This window comes from Neopsephotus bourkii, unplaced genomic scaffold, assembly GCF_033783945.1.
Source record: "Neopsephotus bourkii isolate Nb327-2 ecotype Australia unplaced genomic scaffold, CSIRO-AGI_Nbou_v1 NB_39, whole genome shotgun sequence".
Taxonomy (NCBI): Eukaryota; Metazoa; Chordata; class Aves; order Psittaciformes; family Psittacidae; genus Neopsephotus; species Neopsephotus bourkii.
Window position 1 is genome coordinate 1,479,178 of NW_026900556.1, and position 21,731 is coordinate 1,500,908.

Genomic DNA, 21,731 nt, shown 5'->3' on the forward strand with positions numbered 1-21,731 from the left:
CAAAAGCCTGGGACAGAAGAACTATGGTCAGGTTCTCCTCTGCTGGAGATCTGCAGAGAGGAGAGGTTCCAGCAGGCTGTCAGCATGACTCTAGCTTGATCCATCGAGACTGCAGGAAAGCTGTGCAAATTGAGAGCAAATGGCTGGATTAAAGCAGCTGATCCCCAAAAAAGGAGCACAGCTCCTCAACTGATGCTTGAACAAATCACCAGGGTTCCTAGAGACATGGTGCTGAAGTGGCAGTGAACTTTGTTTCAGCTCTGATGTATTGCTAACTGGTGCAGCCGGCCAGGGTGACTGGAAGGCTTAAGCTCCCTTAGTCATCTTCTCTGGTTTGGAACAGAAGCGCTAGTGCAGAGTAGATGAAAGATCAGTTTTGGAAGGTTTCTCTGCTTTTCTATGCTCTGGCATAGATTTCAAACGACATAGGAACAATGTAAGCACAAATATGCAATTACAGTCCTGTTTGAAGTCTGGCTGCTTGTTGTACTAAGCACAAATGTACTAGAAATGGTTATGTGGTCATTTAAGCCTATTCTCTTCTAGGGATCCTCCTGCCAAACTTACTCCACAGGCAGATCAGAACCTGAGATCAAGCTGAGACTGCCTACTGTGGTTCACAGTCCAATTTGTAGTGTCCTTTTTGAGATGCTGTTAATGGTTTAGAGCTTGGAGCAGCTCTAATGTGAACCCTCTTAGCTGCAAAAGCCTCTCAGGAGTCACTCTCTATCTGAGTAAAAGAAACACCTAAGCAAAGGGAGAAGAAGTGCCATCTCAGTGTCTTCTAGAACTTCTAAGACCATCCCCCTATAAGAAGACGGAGTCAAAAGGATCAAAACAAGAATTCCTGCCATATTCCCAACATCCCAACAGAACCAGGCAAAAGAAAACACAGGCCCATTGATACCTCTTCCTGGGGGTTGTCCAAGGAGACTGTAAACATCTTTGGTTTACAACCAAGCTAAGTTATACATTTATGAGTGCAACCCTTGAAGTGAACTTCAGTAGCTGAAATACAGCCCTGAGAAGGGTTTTCTGTAGCACAGCTAATACCTCACTATGAGACAACTGACAAAGCCTATAAGCTTCATGTCAAGATTTATAATAAATGGAAGTGGAGAGCAAAATGTGCCCTGCAAATGTCATGCCTGTGGTTGCTGGCCTTTTCAGAGGCAGCAGTGAGTGAATAATACAAGCTTTGAAAACTACTGCTTACACACATTTAAATCATGGGCTGTAACAGCTCCAAAAGGAGCCATTAAGCTTGAGCAAGAAAACGACAGCTATTGAGCAAGGTCTGTAATCATACACTCAGAGGGTATTACATGAGGCTGCTCATTTCTGCCTTCACATTAGCAGGTGATCCAACCTCCAAGAGGGCAAGTAAGGAATAGGATCTGTACTGTACAGAGACCTGCAAGCTGCCAGCTTGCAGAGGGGAGAGAACTTTCTTTCTTCTGCCTTAAAGCAATCAGGAAAGGATGCAAACTGCTGGATGAGGGCTCTCTGTGCCTAAATGTAAGATTGCTCAAGCAGAAGCTCAAGCTGACAGTTTCCAGTCCGTTGGGTCACACACAGGCTGGTTATTGTCTGTTTGGATATCCCTGGCTTGTTCTCTTTTTACCCCCAGATTTGCTGGTTGGTGGAATATGAGGGCATCTGACATATCTGGCCACTGAATACTCTGAGCTACCATATGGCTTATGGCACGTTAAGCATATGTATTGGTTCTTTCTGCATTCAGTTCAGGAAAATCTAGTACTTTAGCACATCTTTAGTCTGCTGCAGCCTGTGTCATTTTCTAGGAGGATTGAGTCTGAGCACAACCACTCTAAATACATCTACAATGCTCCTAGAGGAAAATCCTTTCTAGGTTGGAAGATGGCAACTACTGCAGAGCCTGTACAAATAGTGGCAATTCCTTTGCTTTGGTCTTATTCGGTTGGCAGCTAAAATGTCCACCTCCATCTGCCACAGGCTGCACTAGAACCAGATGTAAAGGTGCTATAGTATCCAGAGTAAAGCTGGGAGATACTGAGAGCAGTGACACTGAGAAAATGACAGCAATCTGGAAACAAGCAGTGTCAGCACAAGCTCTAGTCACCCACATGTAGAATACAGGCTTGTTCTTGGAAAAAGACCTTCTTGTCTTGCTGGCAAGCTGTATTGGATCTTCAGGGCATGGAACACTTTGTATAAGACATTAAAATGCCCACTAATGCAGGGCAGAACTGTTTATTTTGAAAGCAATGAGCTTTGTGTCTTCTGCTTGTGTCCTCTCTGTGTGTGCAAGTGGCACTCACCACCCTCAGCATCAATGAAACTGCTGTGAGTGACATAGAGCAGGGTTGCTGTTCCCATACTGTGGCTTGGCTCCTTTTGTTTCAATTCATTTTCCTCTGCTAGTGCTCTGAGGAACCTGGAGGGGTGTTTTAATAAGGAATCTCTACATACATCCTTGAAAGACATAAATGGGACTGTGTTGGCTTGAAGGATTTTTTTGATCTATGAATATTTCAATTCTATTCCATGGTCAGTGAAATTTGGTCTCAATGTGATGAGGTTGGTTCAAGTGTGATCTAAACCCTGCAGATGAGAGCACGACACCAATTCTGGGGGAAAAATGACACGTGGAAATAAAATATCCTATAAAGATAATTTCTTTCTCCTCTTTCCCTTGGGAGCCAAAGCAGTGAAAACTGAAGCCATTTTCTCATTTCCTTTCTGAGTCTGTGTCTCTGAAGCCAATCTGGCACTGAGCAAACTTGCCCTTCTTGATGGTTGAGGAAATAAAGAAGTAATAATTAATAAAACCCCAAAGCATGATGTAAGCCCTTTTGATGCCACTATTCTCTGCTTTAACAGGGACTGGCTGAGTTTTGCTAAGTCTCAAAATCATTTCCAGTTTCTGGATAATATATATACGCCCATACATTGTTACATTTATAACCAAACCAGATCATCCTCAGTTTAAATCTCTCCTTGGACTTGCTGTGATCTGAAAGGAAGATGAAGAAGAGCAGAACAGGGCAGGGAATTGCTGGTTTCACTCTCTCAGGATGCTTAAAGCAAATCTGGAAGGGACTTGCCAGTGGGGAGGAAAGCTTAGGAGGCTGCAGGGCCCCCCATTCTCACCAGTACTATAGCACTTACACCACTCATACCAGTGGGAGCTGCTGCTCTGGATCAAGTGGCACAGGCTTGCCTGCACAGCTGCTGATGTTCATGCCTATCTCACATCAGGACATGGCATATCATTTCTATAATTCTTTCCATGTGAGATGAGATGCTGCAGTTAATCCTAAATTCTCTGCTCACTGACCTGATACTGACATTATTCTCAGGTACAGGTAAAAATCTTTTTAGCATTTCCATGTCCTTCATCAACCAAAGTGTCTCAGACTTTAACGTTTGTAGCCTTGCAACACAGCTTTTGAACAGTGGGGCTGCTGGCCTTAAATAACACGTAAGGGACAAAGTCACAAGGAAAAGCCTGGTCTGAGAACTAGTTCACATCATACTTTGGTCCCCATGACTAGCACTGGCTATCCTGAAGGCCTGAAGCCCACCATAATGAAACACAAAATACAGGACATACGGGAGATTTGATAAGTTAAACCAATCCTAAATCATTTCCTCTAGGCCACACAACAGATCCTGCAGCTGATCAACCAAAGTGTTGGTCTCCCAAGTCCCATGCTAAGTCCTGTGGGTCTCATTTGCAAAGACAGATTCACAAGATTCACATGCCCACGCAGCTCATCTACACCCCTTAAGTTTACATTTAGGGCTGCTTGATGGCTAGACATTTGTGCTGACATGCATTCATCCCTACATGCTCACCTACACGTGTCTCAGTGTTCTCCCTCCCTTTGCTCAGATCTCTTACCTCTGCCTGGAAGCCTTCTACCAGGATGGCAACAAGAAGGTTGAAGAGCACATAATTGCCAAAGGTCATCAGGGCCACAAAGTAGAGGGCTGCCCATGAGGATGTAGATGCCATCCCATTGTACAGGACCACGTTCCAGTCCTCTTGAGTCAGGATCTGCAAAGAGGTGAAGGGAAAGACTCCTAATTACTCCACTCCTCTCATACACAGCAGATGCATTCAGATAGTGACTCACCCAATTTTTCCTTTCCTTTTAACCTTTTCTAAGCATAAGCATTAACAGGTCTCATGAAGAGAGACAGTAAAACATTCCTTTATTTAGCTCTTTGCATGTGAGAGCTGTCTTCTGGCCAAAATTCCCCTCTCTGCAGGAAGATCTAGCACACTGCTGACCAAAGACATGACTAGTTCAGATCCTAGATAGGGCAGCATGAAAGATGTGCTGGTACAAGTCCAGTAATTTGGTGGTGGTATTGCCTCCTTTGATAACCATCAGAAGATAAAAGACCTGAGGCCATAGCTGTTGTCTCCTTTTGGACTGCTGTTTATAAGACATCTGGAGCTGAAGAAAAGGGTAAAGGACACCGAATTTGATGAGATAAACGACACTGGGTGGCTCAAGAAACTCAGGGATGCAAAGTGATTTCCATTAGCTAAAAGCACTGACAAGCTGGGCAAAAAAAAATGCACATCTTTACAAAGCCTTGCTCCAAGGGACCTTCCTCAGGGATTCCCACTTTTCTGAAGCCCCTAAATCCTGGGACTTAAGAGAAATGGATGACAAATTCATCCTCCATATCAATGCATGCTTACAATGAAATGGCCTCTAACTCTCCTAAAAAAGAGGCAGCTCTGGGGTTAGGACTGAGACATGCCACTCACTGACCTTCATGGGATGCAGGACTGAGCCCTTGTGCTCAGAGCAGTCTCTACTTCCCAAGTGATTGTTACAGTAAATGCAGAAATCTGTATTGATCTTGGTAAAAGAAAGATGTGGAGCTGTGGGACTAATGCTGATTTTTGTCTTTCTCCTTTGTAAGAAGGAAAACTTTGTCAGAAGATTTACTCTTCACAGTGAAGACTCAGGACTGGTTTCTACCTTGAGTGATATTGTCATGAACACCTACTCTACATTCAGAAACTTAGCTTAACACTGTTCCATTGTGTTCCACTTGCTGCACTTGGGCTCTGTAGCCTGAGCCTTTGAAAAGAAAAGACTAATCTTTATATTTAGGATGTCTTGGAAATAGCAGCTTATTGCTCCAGTGTGGAATATGCCAGTAATTTCAAGCACAGAACAGATTTTGTTTGCAGAGGAAACACAACTTTTTTATATAAAGAAGCTCCCAGCATATAGAGCCAGCACCTCTAGCTCTGAGTTGTGACAGTATCTGTCACTCCCAGTTAGATGAAGTTGTTTGTAAAGAGCATTTTTAGGGGACAAAGGCAAATAAGGAGACACGAGATCTACAGTACAGGACACTAGACTGTGGGTCTGATCTTACTGACTCTATGAAAGGACAAGGGTGAATTTTCAGGCCTTCTTAGACTTTACTTTTGCTGATAACAGATATGCACAGTGATGATTTTGCTTCTCTGTCAGGGTTTATAGAGACCAGCTAACTCAGAAACGCAATCACTTCGCTCTATTAACTCCACAGTGCCATCTCAGTCCAAATTTGACACCTACTGGAATAGTTTTCCTTAAAAAAGTAAACTAACTTCCAGGTGGTCACAGGAAAACTTCCCAGAGGATCCAGAGCTTACCTGAAATACGGTCACAATGGCCCACAGTAAGGAATCAAAATTCTTTCGATCTGGAACTGTGTCTCCTGTATCAGTTTTCAGACTGAACTTGCATCCAAAAAGATGCATGCCGAGGATGCTAGAGTGGGAGAAAAGACAGAAGAAACACATTATTGTGTGAAATATGGTTGCAGGGAGGATTGCAGTGATTTTTTGGACACTTTTCTGCTCCCAGTGTTTTGTGTGTTCCCAGTGTGCTGGTGGTATGCCCCAGGAAGAAACTCTAATGAAACCCTGCCATTTGGTTCTTCTGTGTCACATTTCAATTATCTACACTGAAGTTAAATCAGGGATCTCCTTTGTCTAGAAAATGACAAATCACACTGCCAGCTTTCTAATCCAACTGGCTTCCAAGAACAGGATACTGAGGGGCATTATAGGGTCAAACAGACAGAAATCTTGGAGTCTGTACAACATCCATCTCAAATATAACAGTGCTGGAGTCCAGTTACTGACAGCTTCCCGAGACACAGCTCAACGAGCCTCCCAGGAATTCCAGAGGAAATGTTGCCTGGTTGTGTGCTTCATTCATCTGTGGAATTACAGTACTGCATGCAAAACTGAGACTGAAAAGTCTGTTGAGTGTCTGCTTGTCAGTCTATTGTGAGCACTTCCGTCACGTAGGCAGCCTAGCAAATGCAGTGCATTGTTACTCTGATCTACATATTACTTAAGCAAGCTGAACAAGTAACTGAAGAGCAGCTGCAGGCTCTGGTACCTGAAGATGAAGATGAAGAGCATGAGCAACATGCAGAAGGTGGCTACATTGTCCATTGTCTTCATGAGGACCACGAGCTGGCGGCGGAGGGCGGGCATGAAGCGCACCAGTTTCAGCACGCGGAGCAGCCGAAAGGTTCGTAGCACAGAGAGGCCTCCGTCCGACTGACCGATGATCTCCCACACACTGCAGGAACACCACAAGGACAAGAGCTAGAAGCAGCAGTTCTCTCCTGTGAAAGCTTTGGGCAGGCTGCTTTCTTACAGGATATCACACTACCAGAAGCCCTACAGGGGTAGTTTATCTGCCACCTTCTTTCTTGCTTCTGAAAAACACCTTCCCTTCTCGCATGTGCAGATCCACACGCACATGCATAACCTCCATCCTTTATAGCTACTTTCTTGAGTCTTTAATTCCCTTGCTTTCTGTGACTGTTCACAGCACAGCATGTCTCCTGCTGGTCTGCATCACTACAATCTGTCACAAAACGTGGATCACAGTTTTGTACCAAGCTTGTCTCCAGAGGGTTTTACATTTGTTGGGGTGGGTTGGTTTGATCAAACCACAGACTGGCTTTTGCTCTGGGTCTCTACTGCTTCTCATATCTCTGAATCAAAGGGATGGACAAACTGAAGGTATCTTGGTTTACACCTTCTGTGTCTCCCTTGACTTCTCAGCCCCAAATTACTGATCAAAGGGGGAACAGCACCCCCAGAAAGAACCCCAGCACAAAGAGATGCTGCACAAGCTTCTCACCCACATGATTTGACATCCCCAGTTTATGCTGGTAGTGTTCCCCTGGAGAGGACAGTGCTCTCTCCTACCCTCCTGGCTTGTCCTATTCTGGCCTGAGTTATGTATTAACTCAGGAGAGGGAAGGCATGCTGGTGGGATAGGGACACTCACAGTACTCCTTTCCCAGGACCAGCCATTCTGCACTTCAGTGGAAAACTGACCACAGTGCCAGATGTGTGGCATAAATAGATTTTGTTCTCCATCTGCCAGGTCCATTTACTTTGGACAGGCCTTCTAATGACAGAAATCTGAAAGGCCAAGATAATTATAGCACATCATAGCCAGTGAGCCTTGGATCAGCACATGCCTCGTCATTCCTGTTCCCCATCCCACTCCCCAACTGGTCTGAGCCCTTGGGAGACAAGCCACAGTGGATGAAGAACTAGCACTGACCTGATGACAACTATGATCCCATCAAAGATGTTGTATGGGTTCTTGATGTAGCCAAAGAGGCCAAAGGCAAGGAGTTTCAGGAGCATCTCCAGGGCAAACATGCTTGTGAAGACGATGTTACTGATCTCCAAGGCATTGGTCAACTCATCTGGCTATGGGGCAAAAAAGCAACATGGTCAAACAGATGCACAGAGAGCCACAGAGACAGATGAAGTGTCTGAGAGGAACAGCAGAAAAGCTTCATGGACAGTCCCTGTGGGTCTTGTTGGAAACACAGAATCCCAGTCCATTTCTGGAGCAGCTGTACAACAATACCAAGTGAAAGTCAATAGAATCAATAGCTTTATTTCCCTTGAGGTATTTATTGCCCTTGCCTTGCCCAAGAGTGAATGCAGCTTAAATCCAAGAGCTGATTTTTCCATCAGAAGCACCAAATTACCTTGCTTTGTGATCTCGCTTTCCAGACAGAGCCCAAGTCTTCCCTTCCTGGGAAGTGCAGGAATGTCTGTCCAGCACCCAGGCTCCAAACCATGGCACAGCAGAGGTGGGATAGGGTTTGCTCACTTACTGGAGCTGCTCCCTCACACCACAGCAGGCTCTGCAATGTGCATTTCTAACGCTCAAGGCCTCTTCCTTTGCAAAAGAAAATGTGTCTTTTTCATTTCCTCAGTGTAATAATATTGTCTAGGAAAAAAGGTGTTATATTCATATCTGACTCATCTCCTGACTGATAATAGCTTCTTTTATTCCCCATCCATCCTTTGACACTTTGTTAAAAGATGACAGTCTCTTTGGGATGTTGCTGCATTATTTGAGGCTCTGAAGGGGGGAAGACCATTGTAGTACTATGGCACAGCCACATTTAACTCCATGCTCTGCAAACTGAATCTTTGCTGACTGAAGGAGAAGGTGAAAGAGTTAACTAGAATACAGGAAGAGCCCACACATCCCCTACTATAGGCAGTGACAGTCTGTGGGCTGCTAATGAACCATCATTCATGGGCTAAATCACTTTATGCGATAGACTGTCTTCTGCTCAACCATTTATCCAGGAGAAAGAGCACTAAAAGCCTCAGTCCTCATGATTATAATCCATATATGCTAATTACTAAGGGACACCAGGGGAAGGACTGTGCAATTTTCAGTTCCTTAGTCTCCAGCAAGAAGTGGCTCAGATGGTATATAGTGCACATCAACATGATCACCAGGCTGCCCTCCTCACACCTCCCTTGCTGCAGGGACAGCAATTCCCTAATGTTCATCAGTGCTCTCCATCCTATTTGCTTCCCTGATGATGCCAAAACAACCTGAGCAGTGAAAACATGTCTAAGAAAAGGACTGCTGTAGGATGGCGTCTAAGCAGCTCCTCAGCAGAGCCTGAAATAGCCTTGTGGGCTCCAGGGCCTGTCCTGCTGTAAGGACAGTGGTTATGGAACATCACATTCGCAGTGCACTAAGCTATCTGTGAGGAGCAGCACACGGCTGGTGTGTTTGTGGCTGGTGTGTTTGGTCTCCCTTCAGCTGGGGTTATACCAGGGAGTTCTTGGCAAGAAGCAAAGTAACTCGCTCAATCCTTGCATCTCTTCAGACAGCAGCCTGAGGGCTCCTTGGGACAGGGTGCTCATAGCAGGCTGAGGATGGTTCTTCATCATGGTGAGGCTGGAAAATGAATGTCACAAATACCAGCAATGAAGCTGCAGCTTGGGCAGTCCCTGATGAAGAGTCCCTCTCTGGCATCCTTGTAGGCTCCCTTCAGATACTGGAAGGCTGCTCTAAGGTCTCTACACAGCTTCTCTTGTCCAGGCTGAACAGCCCCACTTTCTCAGCCTGTATCCATATGGGAAGTGCTCCAGCCCCTGATCATCTTCGTTTTCTCCTCTGGATCTGCTCCAAAAGCTCCATGTCCTTCTTATGTTGAGAACACCAGAAGTGCACACAATTATCCTTTAGTGATTATATTTGGCGTAAGGCACAACAAATTTGGTGACAAGGACTGCTGTGAGATGTTTGGAGCACGTGTGTGGACACCGAGGCAGAACCCAAGGATGGATAATCCTGCATGCTGGCTAGGCTGCTGCTGGGAGCTTTTGTGTTGTTAGAGTGGAAGCTGACCAGCAGATGAGCCAAGTGTTCAGTGCTATAGCCTTTAGATGTCATTACCTCCTTTCAACAACAACTGCAGCCTTCAAAAAGCCTGCCACCGAGATCTGTATGGGTTATGGAATGGCATGTTGCTGAAAGCACAGTTCATTTCCTACTTCTCTCCCTCCCTGATGAGCAAAGATTTAGAAGGAGGGTCAAGGAAGAGGCACGTGAAGACAAGATAAGATTCGGCCATTCCCCTGGAGTCAGCCACTAGGAGACACTCTTGGTTTGTTCAAATTTAAACCACCCCAAAGCAGGATTTTTTCCAGGAGTGTTTTTCTCTGGGAAAAACACTAAAATGTTGATTTGCTGAACACAAAACTTTTCATGGTAAGGCTTATTTTTGTCAAACTTCCTGGCTGGAAGAAAATGAAGTTGCAACAAAGCCTGAAAATTGCTGCAGTGTCTTGTTTTGACCTTCTCCAAAACGAAAACTTCAGGCTTTTTGCTTGGTTGTGTCACGAAATGCAACTTACTTTCTAGCAAGCAATGATGAATCAACAAAGGTTGGCATCAAAATGATGCGCTTCCAAGAAGGCAGCTCTAAACTGGTATTATTTGCTTTTTGCCAAATAACTTTGCAAACCTGAACAACTCTGACAGGGAAAATACTCGCCCACCATAAGGCTCCAAACAGCATCAGTGAAAACTTCCTTTTCAAACGACAGTGAGGGAGAACAACCCTCATCATCTTTGGGTACCTCCACATCTTCTCCTGCTGTGATGATCGACCTTTACATTGGTCCAGGGTTTCAGAAACAGGTCAGGCTAAATGGAGAATGGCCAAAAGGCAGCCAAGTGGCATTGCATGAGGCTACAAACCACTCAGGAATGGTGGGCAGTTGTGTCCTGCTGGTACAAGGGTACTCAGTGTCAGAAGCAGAGCTTGGAATGGGAACTGCCATGCTGAAAACAGTCAGCAGAAACAAGCACAGAGAGTGGTTTAACCCCCAGGTCCCAGTGGTGGGTTCTAGGCAGTGCTCAAAAAGGTTCAGATCTGAGTACAACTGTTACAGATTTCAGATTCCAACGAATCCTTGTCCTCTGGCTGCAGGAGTAAGTTTTCCCTCACTCGAGAGAAGGGCAGAAACTGTTTGGGATCTATTTGTAACTTTTCCATATCCTTGAAATGAGCTTAAAGTAATAGCCTTGACTCCAGGCAAAACACGTCCCAGGAAAGCACAACCACTTCTGCTCACTTTGAAGGCTGCATTTGTGCTGCGGGATATTTCAGTGATTCAAACCCATGTTTCTATTAGGGACAAGCCTCAAACTTTTCAACAGTTCAATCTGAGTTCAGATAAACAGACAAAAAAAAATCCTTTTCTAAATAGCTTGGGTCTGAAAACCTGGGCAGATGAAGCTCCTTCTGAGAATCTGACACTTCTGGTTGCAGCAAGATGTGGCACAAGCCTGGAGCCTTCCTGGAATCAGGAGAAATTCAATCAGAGAAACCTGTAATGGTCAAATTATTGATGGCTCCCTCCAAGGAGAGGATGAAGAACAGGAGCAGGATTTGCATTCTGAGATTCTCTTTGTGCAAGTGAATTACTGCAGCTCTTCAAGGATATCTCTTTGTGCCTCTCTTTTCTCTCACCTGTTTTCTACCTCGTGTCTCTTGATTGCTGCATCCACAACCACCTATTGTACACAGCTTAGGTTCAAGCACTGGCAGGATGGCACCAAGCTTTGCCTGTGGCACCTTTTTGCTCTGATACTGAAATCATACCTGCATCACACTGGAGAAAGAGCTGCTAGACACCTGGTCCCTCCTGCTGAATGAAGAGGGAAGGAAGCTTCCAGAATCAAAGATGTGCTTTGCTTCAGAAATGCCCCCCTCCAAGCCCAAAGCAGCCAGTTCGGCTCCTCCTGAACCGGGAGTGCTGAGGCTGGCAGAGACACAGAGGAGTGGTAAACAAACCCAGAACATTTAGTCTCATAAACATCCTTTGCACTTGGGTTGTTTTCTTCCTCTCTAGTCCTGGGTCTAAAGCTGTCAATGGGATTTGGAGCACTTGTTTATGTTGGCTTTTCTGCTTTATAGTTTTAAGTTTGCTCTTCAGAGACTCTGACTGGAATGAAAAGACATAACGAACTGTCAACTCCTGCTTTGCTTCCGGATACTCCGTATTTTCTCTCCAGCCCAGTTTTGAGAGATTGTAGTTTTCCAATTGCCAGTTATTCCATTGCAAGGGATTTCACCTGTCCGCAGGCTCTGGAATCATCCCCATTTCTCTGCTTAAAAATCCAAAGGGAATGCATGGGAGAGGCAGGGAGAAGGAATTCAGGGTTATTACAGTGAGATGGAAGAGGGAGGAAAAATCAAACCCACACAACTTTTTAGATGAATAAACCCAAACCATAGCAATCACCACAGCACCAGATAACTTGCCCTGCACTAAGCAACTAAGAGTTTGCAAAGGCATTTGCAAGCTGTGCCCAAGGACTAAAGGATGAACTCCTGATACTTCCTAGCAAAGAACAAGTACCAGTGATGCACAGAACACCAGAAGGAGCAGATCCTGCTTCAAGGGCTTATTCTCCCTCTGGGAGTTATCACATTCTGCTCCTGCCTTCCAGAGGCCAGGCAGTGGTGTCAGCTCTGGCTCTGCCTGATCTGTGGGAATGGGGGGCAAGGGTTCTGCTCCACTCTATTGAAAAGAAACTTAATTATGGGGATTTTAAGATCTGCTTCACACATTCTATAATACACAGGTGGTACCAAGATACCTGCAACCTCAGTCATGATGTCACCAGCCTCAAAAAGGCAACAGGCCCCCAAAACTATGCAAAGGGCTGCCAACCACAGTGCAATTCTCCTCCTCTCACAGTGGAGGGGGCAGACAGTGCTCCCTGGCAGCGCAGCATCACACTTCACTTCTTCATCTTGTGATCTCCTGAGAGGAGAACAAAGACACTGCAACCAGCAGTCCACCCCAGCCACAAGGTCAGCAGGAAGTCCTTTGAGTCTCCAGTGTAAAGCTATGAAGCTATACTTGGGTCAGCTTTTCCTCTATAGAGTGAGAATAAAGCCTGCTTGCTTTACTCACTGAGCATAGAGCCTCCTACATAACTAATCTGTTTAACTGATGGATTACTAGGCTCCATACTCCATTTGCAGGGTTCACATGCCACTGTGAAAGCCAGTTTTCTGGGACAGACTAGAGATGCTTTGGGAGGGATTAGACTTTTTTAATAAGAAATATTGTCCAAAAGTGGTGGAAAATAGCTTAAATGAGGTTGAAGCAGTGGTACCACAGGAGGGGAGCAAATCAATGGAATTGATAAGAGCTCAGAATTAAAAAATATTCCTCTTTTTCTAAAAAACTAGGACATGTATGGAATGAGTGTGTAATATGAATATCACAGGCAGACTCCCACTGTGCTAGGCAGCGAGCAGCAATCTGGTAGCCTGGACCCATGTGCCTTCTGAATGTAGGATGAAGGGTTAGATAAAACATTGCACAAGACTGCTGAAGGCTGGGTTTAACCCATCAAGAAAGTGCAGAGATCTCTAACTCACAGCCTGCCTCCTTTAATCCCCTCTGCTTGGAGGTGACTGAGTTATTCCAGTCCTCATGGCACCCTGTGGACCTCTCCTCCACATGCACCACAGCTCACTTGCATCTAGAGGGATCCCCAGATCCTCACACTCTTCCAGTGCTCTGGTTTCAGCTAGGGTAGAGTTCAGTTTCTTCCTAGTATCTGGTGCAGTGATGTGGTTTGGCTTTTGTATGAGAATAATATTGATAACACACCAAGGTTTTAGTTGGTGCTGAGCAGTGCTTACCATAGTTAAGGCCTTTTCAGTCTCTCATGCTCTGCCAGTAAGGAAGGACACGAGAAGCTGGGAGGAAGAAGAGCCAGGACACCTGATCCAAATGAGCCAAAGAGATATTCCATACCACAGAACCTCATACACAGTATAGAAACTGTGTGGAGTTGGCCAGGGGCTGCTGATCACTGCTCAGGGACAGGCTGGACACTGTTCAGCGGGTGGTGAACAACTGTTCTGTTCATCACTTGTCCTTCGGTTTTATTCCTCTTTTTATTTCCTATCATTATTATTATATTTCACCTTAATTTAGCCACTAAACCGTTCTTATCTCAGTGTGCAGTTTTTACCTTTTCCCTGTTCCCCTCCCCATCCCACTGCGTGGTACTTGGTTGCTGGCTGGGGGAAACCACAACATACAAGCTCAAGCTTTGGATTTGAAACCCTCAGCTGTGTTTCTTGCACACTCAATCCTTTGAAAGCTCACATCAAACACCAGTTTCTCGCCCCTACCCTTTTCCTATAGCAAATTCAACTAAAGAGGAGCCTTAGTCTCTTCAGGTAGGCTCTGCACATGGCTCAGGAGATATAATTAACAGTCACATCACAGGCATTTTGCTACAGAGCAAATTTTGGCCAAAGGAGACACAGACATCAGCAGCATTTGCCCTCCTGGGCATAAGCTCAGACCCCTCCAAAGTCAGCCCAGCAATGAGACATGGCATGGGACAGGCCCAAGCTGAAGTGTCTAAATGCTTAATGTAGCGTGGAGGAGAATCTGTCACTTGGAGCACCTCTGAGGCTATTCATTATTTATCTTGTCCAAAACAATGTAATGAGCCATTCCGCATGAAAGCAGATGCTCTATCTGCCAGCATCTGGGCTCTCTTGACTTTGTCCCAGCAGGTATTTATCACCCAGGGGGAGGAACTCTGTCCTGCCTCCCCCAAACACCCCGTGCTCTACATGTCTGGGAGAAGAACATCCCAAATACCACTGCAGGTTGACACTGGGATACAGAAACAGTGCAGTTATAGGGACCTGTGTGTCCCTCCCCAGCTATCACCCAGCCTGTGCAGAGGCTGAGGGCGGGTGACTGAAAATACCCCCAGGAAAGAAGCAGCACTACAGGCAGACAGTACATTTCATACCTGAATATATCCTATATATATAAGTCCATGTGATTTTGGGGGCATTTGCAATGTCAATACAGCCCTGGCTGGACTGGGTTTTGGAACAAGTTTCACACACCAGTCATGAAGCATGGGGAGTATTGGCTGAACTGTAATAACAAACATGAACATTCCCCCCCGTCCCAGAAATGGGGCAAGGAGGGAAGCTGTGACAATCAGGGACTCAATCCTGCAGCAATTCTGTGCAGAAGTGACAAAGTTGCCCTCCTCCTTGCAAGCTCTATGCTTGTTCTTATTTACAGACATTCCATTCTAACGCCTCTGGAGCAGTCTGGGAAAAGGTCCTTCCTCTTAGAGGGAGTTTGAAGAGCCTGAAGGTTGCAGCTGAAGCAGAGAGCCAGCAGGGAACATAGGTGACATCTCAGAAAACTGCTAGCAAATGTGAAGGTTACATTATGACCTTTATTATTCTCCCCTTTTTTTTTGGTTGTCAAAGCCCAAGCAAAATAATTCTGCTATTTCTAAGGTAAGTAAATAAACCAGCAAAGCAAACAAGCAAAAATACCCCAAGCAATTCAAGACCTGGATTCTTTCCTCCTCTGCATTCCCTGCCCTTAAAAATAAATCTGAAGAATAACACAAGTGGGCCTTTCCATTTCTGCATTTGAAAATATTTCCTTTGTAAACCATTTTGATGCAGTTTAGTTACTACAACATAGGACTCACTGTCTTAAAATCAACTTTAAGCTGGTTTAGTTGATCTAGACTGTGGTTCAAACCATGAAAATTGTCTTGCCTTCATAAGATATAACTCCTCTTACTAGAAAACACATTTTGGCTGGTGTTTTCCCATGCACACAAGCACAACAGAACATTATTTATGCTCTCTGGCCTTGGAAAGGGACCAGGGACTTGAACCAGGATGCCCCAGCTCCTAGAAGACTGCCTTGGTCGCCAAGATGTTTGCTTTTTTGAGGTGCCTTCTGCCCTGTGTTTAACAGCCACACACCACAACCTCTCAGAACCAAAAACCCTTCTCAGAGAGGGTTTAGGTGTCATTAGTGTCTCTACTAAAAGCTGTGGCTTAAATGAGTTTGTACTGAGAGCTTTCCAAATGGGCTCTCCCTAAAAGTAAGCTGTAAATAGAAGGGAGGAGAGCTCTCCTGCTCATGCCTACTGATGAATGTTCACTCTCCAGCTCTGGAATTAAAAATGGAGAATTTATTCTCCCCATCACCTCCACTCTCAGGTTTTATGCCTTCCTCTAAATGGGATCCTTCACGTGGAGCGATAACAGTTTAATTGAAGAGAGCCAATAGTAATTTTTCCTCCTTTCAATTGACCTACTTGATCTCCTAATGCTCTGTGGAATTGCTTTTACCTCTCTGCTCTGTGGCATGAAAGTCACTACTGATAATTCCTTATTCAACTGCATATGGCCAGGCAAAACGTGCTGCTCCTTTCTGGAGCTGCAGATTGTGTATCAGTGAGGAATGGAGCAAGCTGCATGCAAGCATGATGTACTCCAGCACTAGAATAATGCCATGCAAATTGATGTTATCCAACAAAGAACATATTCCAAAGTCTTAAAGTCTCTTGGAATTTTTGTGTCAATCCTTCAAGTTCACTTGGTATAGACTCCTGGCTGAGAGGGTTTTCTATAGAAGAAACCTTGGCTGCCACACTTCCATCTCTTGCACAAGAGCTACAGATCAGCGACTTTGTTTTCTGGGATAATCAACTCTGCTGTATCTTCCTTAGGAAGCACTTCCCAGGGAGAAGGTCCCACATGGCAACACGTGTTGGCCGTATTACTTCCCTATTTCTCAGTTTCATTCAGCAAAATGCAATTTCATTTCTAGTGGCACAAATGCCAAGCTGGATTAGATCAGTTGCTGTCTTCTCCACCCTCGGGAGGAAAGGACCTGGGCAATGTGAAATGCTATCAGTAGAATAGAAAACTAAAGCTACTATTCCTGAAAAGTAGGCCAATCAGCTGGATTATATCCTGATGGAGGATCACTTAGTCTGACAGATGGCTATAAAAATAAGCCTGAAAATGAAAAAAACCCACACAAATCCTATAAAATACCCCCAAACAAGGCCAGAAGTGCTCGGGTCTAGTTATTAAACAAGTCACAGGAGGAAGGAGCCAACTCTCCAGCTAACAACCAAGGATGAACACCTCCAGCAATACACTGGAGCACTGTAATAGCTTACCTGGGGACTGATGCTTCAGTGTGGACTCTGAGAACTGGTCATCCCTGTCAGTGCTAATACACTGATATATGCCTGAATGGAAAACAGTGAATGCCTGATCATTCCTCCAGTGCTGGGTGCAAGCAAGGAAGTGCCTTTTCAGACAGAGCTTGGTGCCAAGAACAGCCACGATCTCCCCTTCACTCTCAGTGCTGGGAGTGAAGCATCTCCCAGGAGCACATGGGACACCTCATGTCCCATGGTACATCAAGAGATGCCTCTGACAACCTCCCAGTGTTCCAGAAATGGACCTATTACTTGTAGCCCTTTCCTCTTCAGCAGTTCTTAAATACAAGCACGCTGCCACCCCAATCCACATGGGCTTAGCTCCTTTAAGAACCTCTGGCAAAAATCCAAGGGAATTATACAAACTGAATCATTCCCATCCATATGCTGGTGGAGTCCTTCAAAGCACCAGCAGATCTGTGAGGCGTGACATCTCTTAGCAAGGCCTGTGTTGACTCTCATCCAATATATCTGGCTTATCCCTTGCCATAAAACATTCCTAAAAGGGATTATATTCACACAGTTCTTGCCCATTGCAAAATGGTTTGCTCTTGACCACTTTCTGTGCTGAAGTCAACAACAAATGGTCAAAAATCATCAGCCTGATGCCTGAAATCAGCTTTGCTTTCCTGGCTAATCACAAAGCATGCATCAAAAGACATAATGCATCATTCATATTGAGTTATTTTCTTTTTCTTTCTTCATTTTCCTTCTTTTTCATATTTAGGCTGAAAATAGCTTATATCTAACAGGAAAAGGTTGATCCCAGCTCTTTCTTCTAGTTAATGCTATGGAATACAAGATAAGTCACAAGATTTCAAGAGGTGGAGCATTTAAGGAAAGCCCATACAATATTGTGAACCCTGCTATGAAAGGATACATACAAAGAACATGGAAATACAGCCCCTTTCAGACACACGTGAACACAGGGGCCCTGCCTCAAGGACCCTGCCCAAGAAAAGGAGGTAAAGTGTTGATTTTCTTGGCTGCAATCTTGCAGTCAAACTACAGTTAGAGGATATGTACCACAGGCAGTTTTAACCACGTCCATTGAAGAAGGCAGGAGGTGAACAGCGAGAGAGTAAAGAATTGTTTCCAGCCTCTTTGTGCTGCAAGAGGCACCTTTAGCAACAATCAGATGATCTTTAGCCACATCCAAGCAACAGGCCTTGCTCTCTGATAACAGAGAGATCAAAGGCCTCCGGGTTGTCATTAGCAGACAAACTCAATAGAAGTTGTTTACTTCACCCAAGCTAATGGCACTGGAAATATTTAATCAAAAAATGGACACAGACTCTCTATTACTGCCAAGATGATTCAGAAGGGGCCACTTAAATCTATTTTGTCAAACCATTACTCATCCCTTGCTAATAGACCTTTATGGAGAGTCCCTTTGACAAATGCACATTTGTGATGCGCAGGCAGTGTACTGGTATCAGGAGACGAGGCACATCGAGAAAACACCATACAGGACTGCTCGTGGGGAGAACAAGATAGGGAATAAGTTTAGTCTGGATCTGACAAAGACCCTGACTCAGTCATCTTTTCAGCCCAAGGAGAGGAAGCTGAAGTGGCCCGATAGGGAAAGAACTTCAAGAAGAGGGTAATTCTTCAGAAACAGTTGAGCAATCTGCTGTAACTGACCCCTATGTGCTAAGTGGAAGAAGACAGAAACATGGGAGAAGATTAGGAAAGCTTTTCTAAGGATCTAGGATCCTGAGCTAGAAGAAAAATGATGGGTGGACCTCATAAAATAAAATGGATGATATATCCTATAGAACAGCAGGGTATTGCCCACATGAGCCTTCATTCTTGGGTCATAAAGGAAAGGTTTAGTTTCTATAACGAGATGCTAAATGTCAGGACTCCCAAGCTCTTTTCCTAACTCCTAGATTAACATTTAGTCTCTCCCGTGTTTCTAAATATGTATGAAACATTTGGGCACAAGCAGTTCTTTCTGGGCTTCCTTTTGGGATGTTCACCTTCTGGGGTTGTCTTAAAAGATGGGAAGTCACTTACAACCCTGACACAGAAAAAGTTGATCTGTCTTAAAGCAAGAAGATGGGCTAGGTGAGTTAAGTTCCATCTACTGATTTCTGTGACCAAAAAGATCCCTTAGGTTCTTAGGACCCAAGCCGTTGCAGGCTGGGTAGCTAGGGACATTGTGTGGAGGAACTTCCAGCCCTTTTGTCCTCCAAGACAGGACTGTGCTTGTTACAGGCTCAGCTTTGATGCAGTTTCTCTGCAGCTTCCAGAAACGCTCCTGAAGAGCTTAAGATTCAAAAGCTTCATAAGCATGGAAATGATTATCTGCAAATCCACATCAGTAATACAGGCAGCAGCTCCTCTCTGCTCTGCAGCAAAGATAGGCTAGGAGCCAGGAGAACAAATTCAGGGAAATCCACCTTCTCTCCCGCTCCAGTGTAACTAAAAGCAAGCCAAGCAATTGTTACAAGCTCATTTTTGTCCCTGAGAACACAATGCTGCGAACAGCCCATGGCACTCTAGCCTGCAGCCAAAGCAGACAGATGGGAACTTCAGAGCTGCCACGCTGTTCTTGCAAGTGAATTATTGATACGTTCTTCTTAGCAATGAGCATCAGATTAAAGTGGCAATTAAACCCATCCACAACGATCACAAAGGAACAGCAAAGATGGAAAAGTACAAACCCGGAGCCTGTGCTCTTATGACTGGCGAGGAAGGCTTCTGGGTCCTGATCTTTCAGGTGTGTCTTCACTAAGAGCCTGCATTAGAGCAGGTAGATAGTGGTGAGCAACACCCTTCTACTGGAGACAAGGGAATGAGTTGCTTCTTGGAACTCATTGCCCTGTTTTAGCTTTGGAGTGTGTGTAATACAGGCATTTAAACTCAGAAACTTAAATAACAGCTATGATCACCATCATCCCTTTTCCTCCATGAGACAACAGCAATTTGTTTGGCTAAGGCAAGAAAGGACAGGAGAGGTCAAGAAGGAACTACAACTCAGAGCTGCCCTTCAGCACAATCGCATCACTTGGACATTGAACAAAGCAAAAGCCTGGAATTACGGAATGTGAACACAACCCAGCAGGAAAGCTCAGCGACTCTTGTTCCTCCTCACATCAGCTCTTTGTATCTCACAGACAGTGATCAGATTTTCACCTGGCAGAATTCCTCGATTTCAGTGGAACCACCACTGAGTTTGGAGATGTCCTAGTGCTTCCACATTTTCACCTTCTTGCCAAGAAACCCCAGTGAAATGAAGTGATATTAAACAACCACCAATATTAACAGAGGACCAAGTAAGAAAACTTACAGTGAATAACTGTGCTTTTGCAATGTGTTCCTCTTGTAATATTTATTTCTAATCTTGGGGGAAGAACACAAAAGTCTGGAAAACAGGACTTAAAAATAAGGACATGACTTTCCATTGCATTTTTCTCGTTCCTTTGGCATGAAATATACCTCACCCCCAAGCATGCCCTGGATTGCAGTCTGTTGCTATTGTTATGGGAACAAAATGATTCAGTAAAAAAGAAGTTTAGTCACCCTAATTTTATATAATGAAATCAAATCACTGCTAAAAATAACTAAATTCAATTATATTAGCTCTAATAACAGCAATACTAATTCAAATTACTGTAATTCACTACTGTTACTACAGTGCCAAGCTACAGAAGATGTAGGACTGCTGAACACCTGAGAGTAGAGATACTCTCTCCTCCAGCTTGGAGAGAGAAAGTATTGTATTTAAATGTATTTGGGTTTGGAGGTTGTCAGTTCAGCCTTGGTGCGCTGGGCAAACTGCTAATGGCAACGCTAATAACACCTCTCAAATCAGCAGCAGGGATGTGTGAACACCAAAGCACTGCAATTATGCGCTGTTGTCATTTCAAGGGGAGCTGTGAGGCAGAGAAAAGCAAAGGTAAAGGAGGCAGCACACTCCTGATTTATCATCTGGCTGTAATTGCTCTCCAGCAGATGTCTGGTTCAGGTGAAGGGCCAGGTAGCCCTTTCCTTTCCTCCTCCACATGTCACCAGGCTGTGCCCGGCCCTCATGCTGTACCTAGTGCTGTCTTGCCATAACATCCCCCATCCTGATCCCACGCTGTGTGCAAGAATGATGTCAGGAGAAACCCTCCAAGCAGAGGAGATGAGCTCTGGCTCACTGCACTGCCTGCTCCTCCATGACAGCTCGACCATGCTGCAGCCCTACTGAAGTGCATGGCTCTGCCAACCCACTGCCCACATCCTGCTTTCACCTGGGGAAAAATCTGTCAGTGATGGCTCAAATCGAAGAAGAAATGGATTTCTTTTGCAGCCTTCCTCCATGCCACATTCAAGTTCTCTCCTGGCAGCTTTTCACATCCCTGTGTTGCTCTGACTAGAACTGATACTTCTCCCACAGCAAGAGCCATGAGGAACAGGCACACAGGAAGGGCTGCTCCAACCAACCCTCATGACCGCATCATCAGCACCAGGGCTTTGATCAGACTCCCTGCCCTGGGAGCAGGGCCCGCCAAGCCCTGTGGGAAAAGTAACCCTAAGAGTAAGCTAAACTGACCCATAGCCTCCGAACAGCTCTGTCAGTTCTCACACGAGACAGGCAACACAAGGTTTTATTTGTAGGGAGTGGGAGTGAAAGAGAACTTAGTTGCAATCTCCAGTGTAGTGCCTTTAATAAACTAGTAAAGCTAAAACAACCCTTTGCAATCAGTGAGCCCTTGAGAAAACAACTGAGCTCAGATGTTTCTACCCTAATGGAAATCCCCTTCGTGGATTTCCAGAATGGAGAGATCATGGTGAAAAGCTGTCAAATTACTTTATTTCTTA

General features: G+C 44.9%; 2 protein-coding genes across 4 annotated transcripts in view; one reads left to right on the top strand and one right to left on the bottom strand.

The window, feature by feature from the left end:
- Positions 1 to 21,731, top strand: part of LLGL1 (LLGL scribble cell polarity complex component 1) — a 363,828-nt gene that overhangs the window by 240,770 nt on the left and 101,327 nt on the right. The gene's annotated exons all lie outside the window — the stretch shown is intronic.
- LOC133208630 (voltage-dependent T-type calcium channel subunit alpha-1H-like) overlaps positions 1 to 21,731 on the bottom strand; it is a 118,169-nt gene that overhangs the window by 40,683 nt on the left and 55,755 nt on the right. For all 3 annotated transcript variants that reach the window (XM_061346660.1, XM_061346651.1, XM_061346643.1), the window contains exons 9-12: positions 7,602 to 7,753; positions 6,414 to 6,599; positions 5,657 to 5,774; positions 3,890 to 4,045 (exon numbers count right to left, since the gene is read on the bottom strand). In XM_061346660.1, the coding sequence (XP_061202644.1) occupies positions 3,890 to 4,045; positions 5,657 to 5,774; positions 6,414 to 6,599; positions 7,602 to 7,753 (612 nt within the window). The remainder of the gene's footprint in view (positions 1 to 3,889; positions 4,046 to 5,656; positions 5,775 to 6,413; positions 6,600 to 7,601; positions 7,754 to 21,731) is intronic.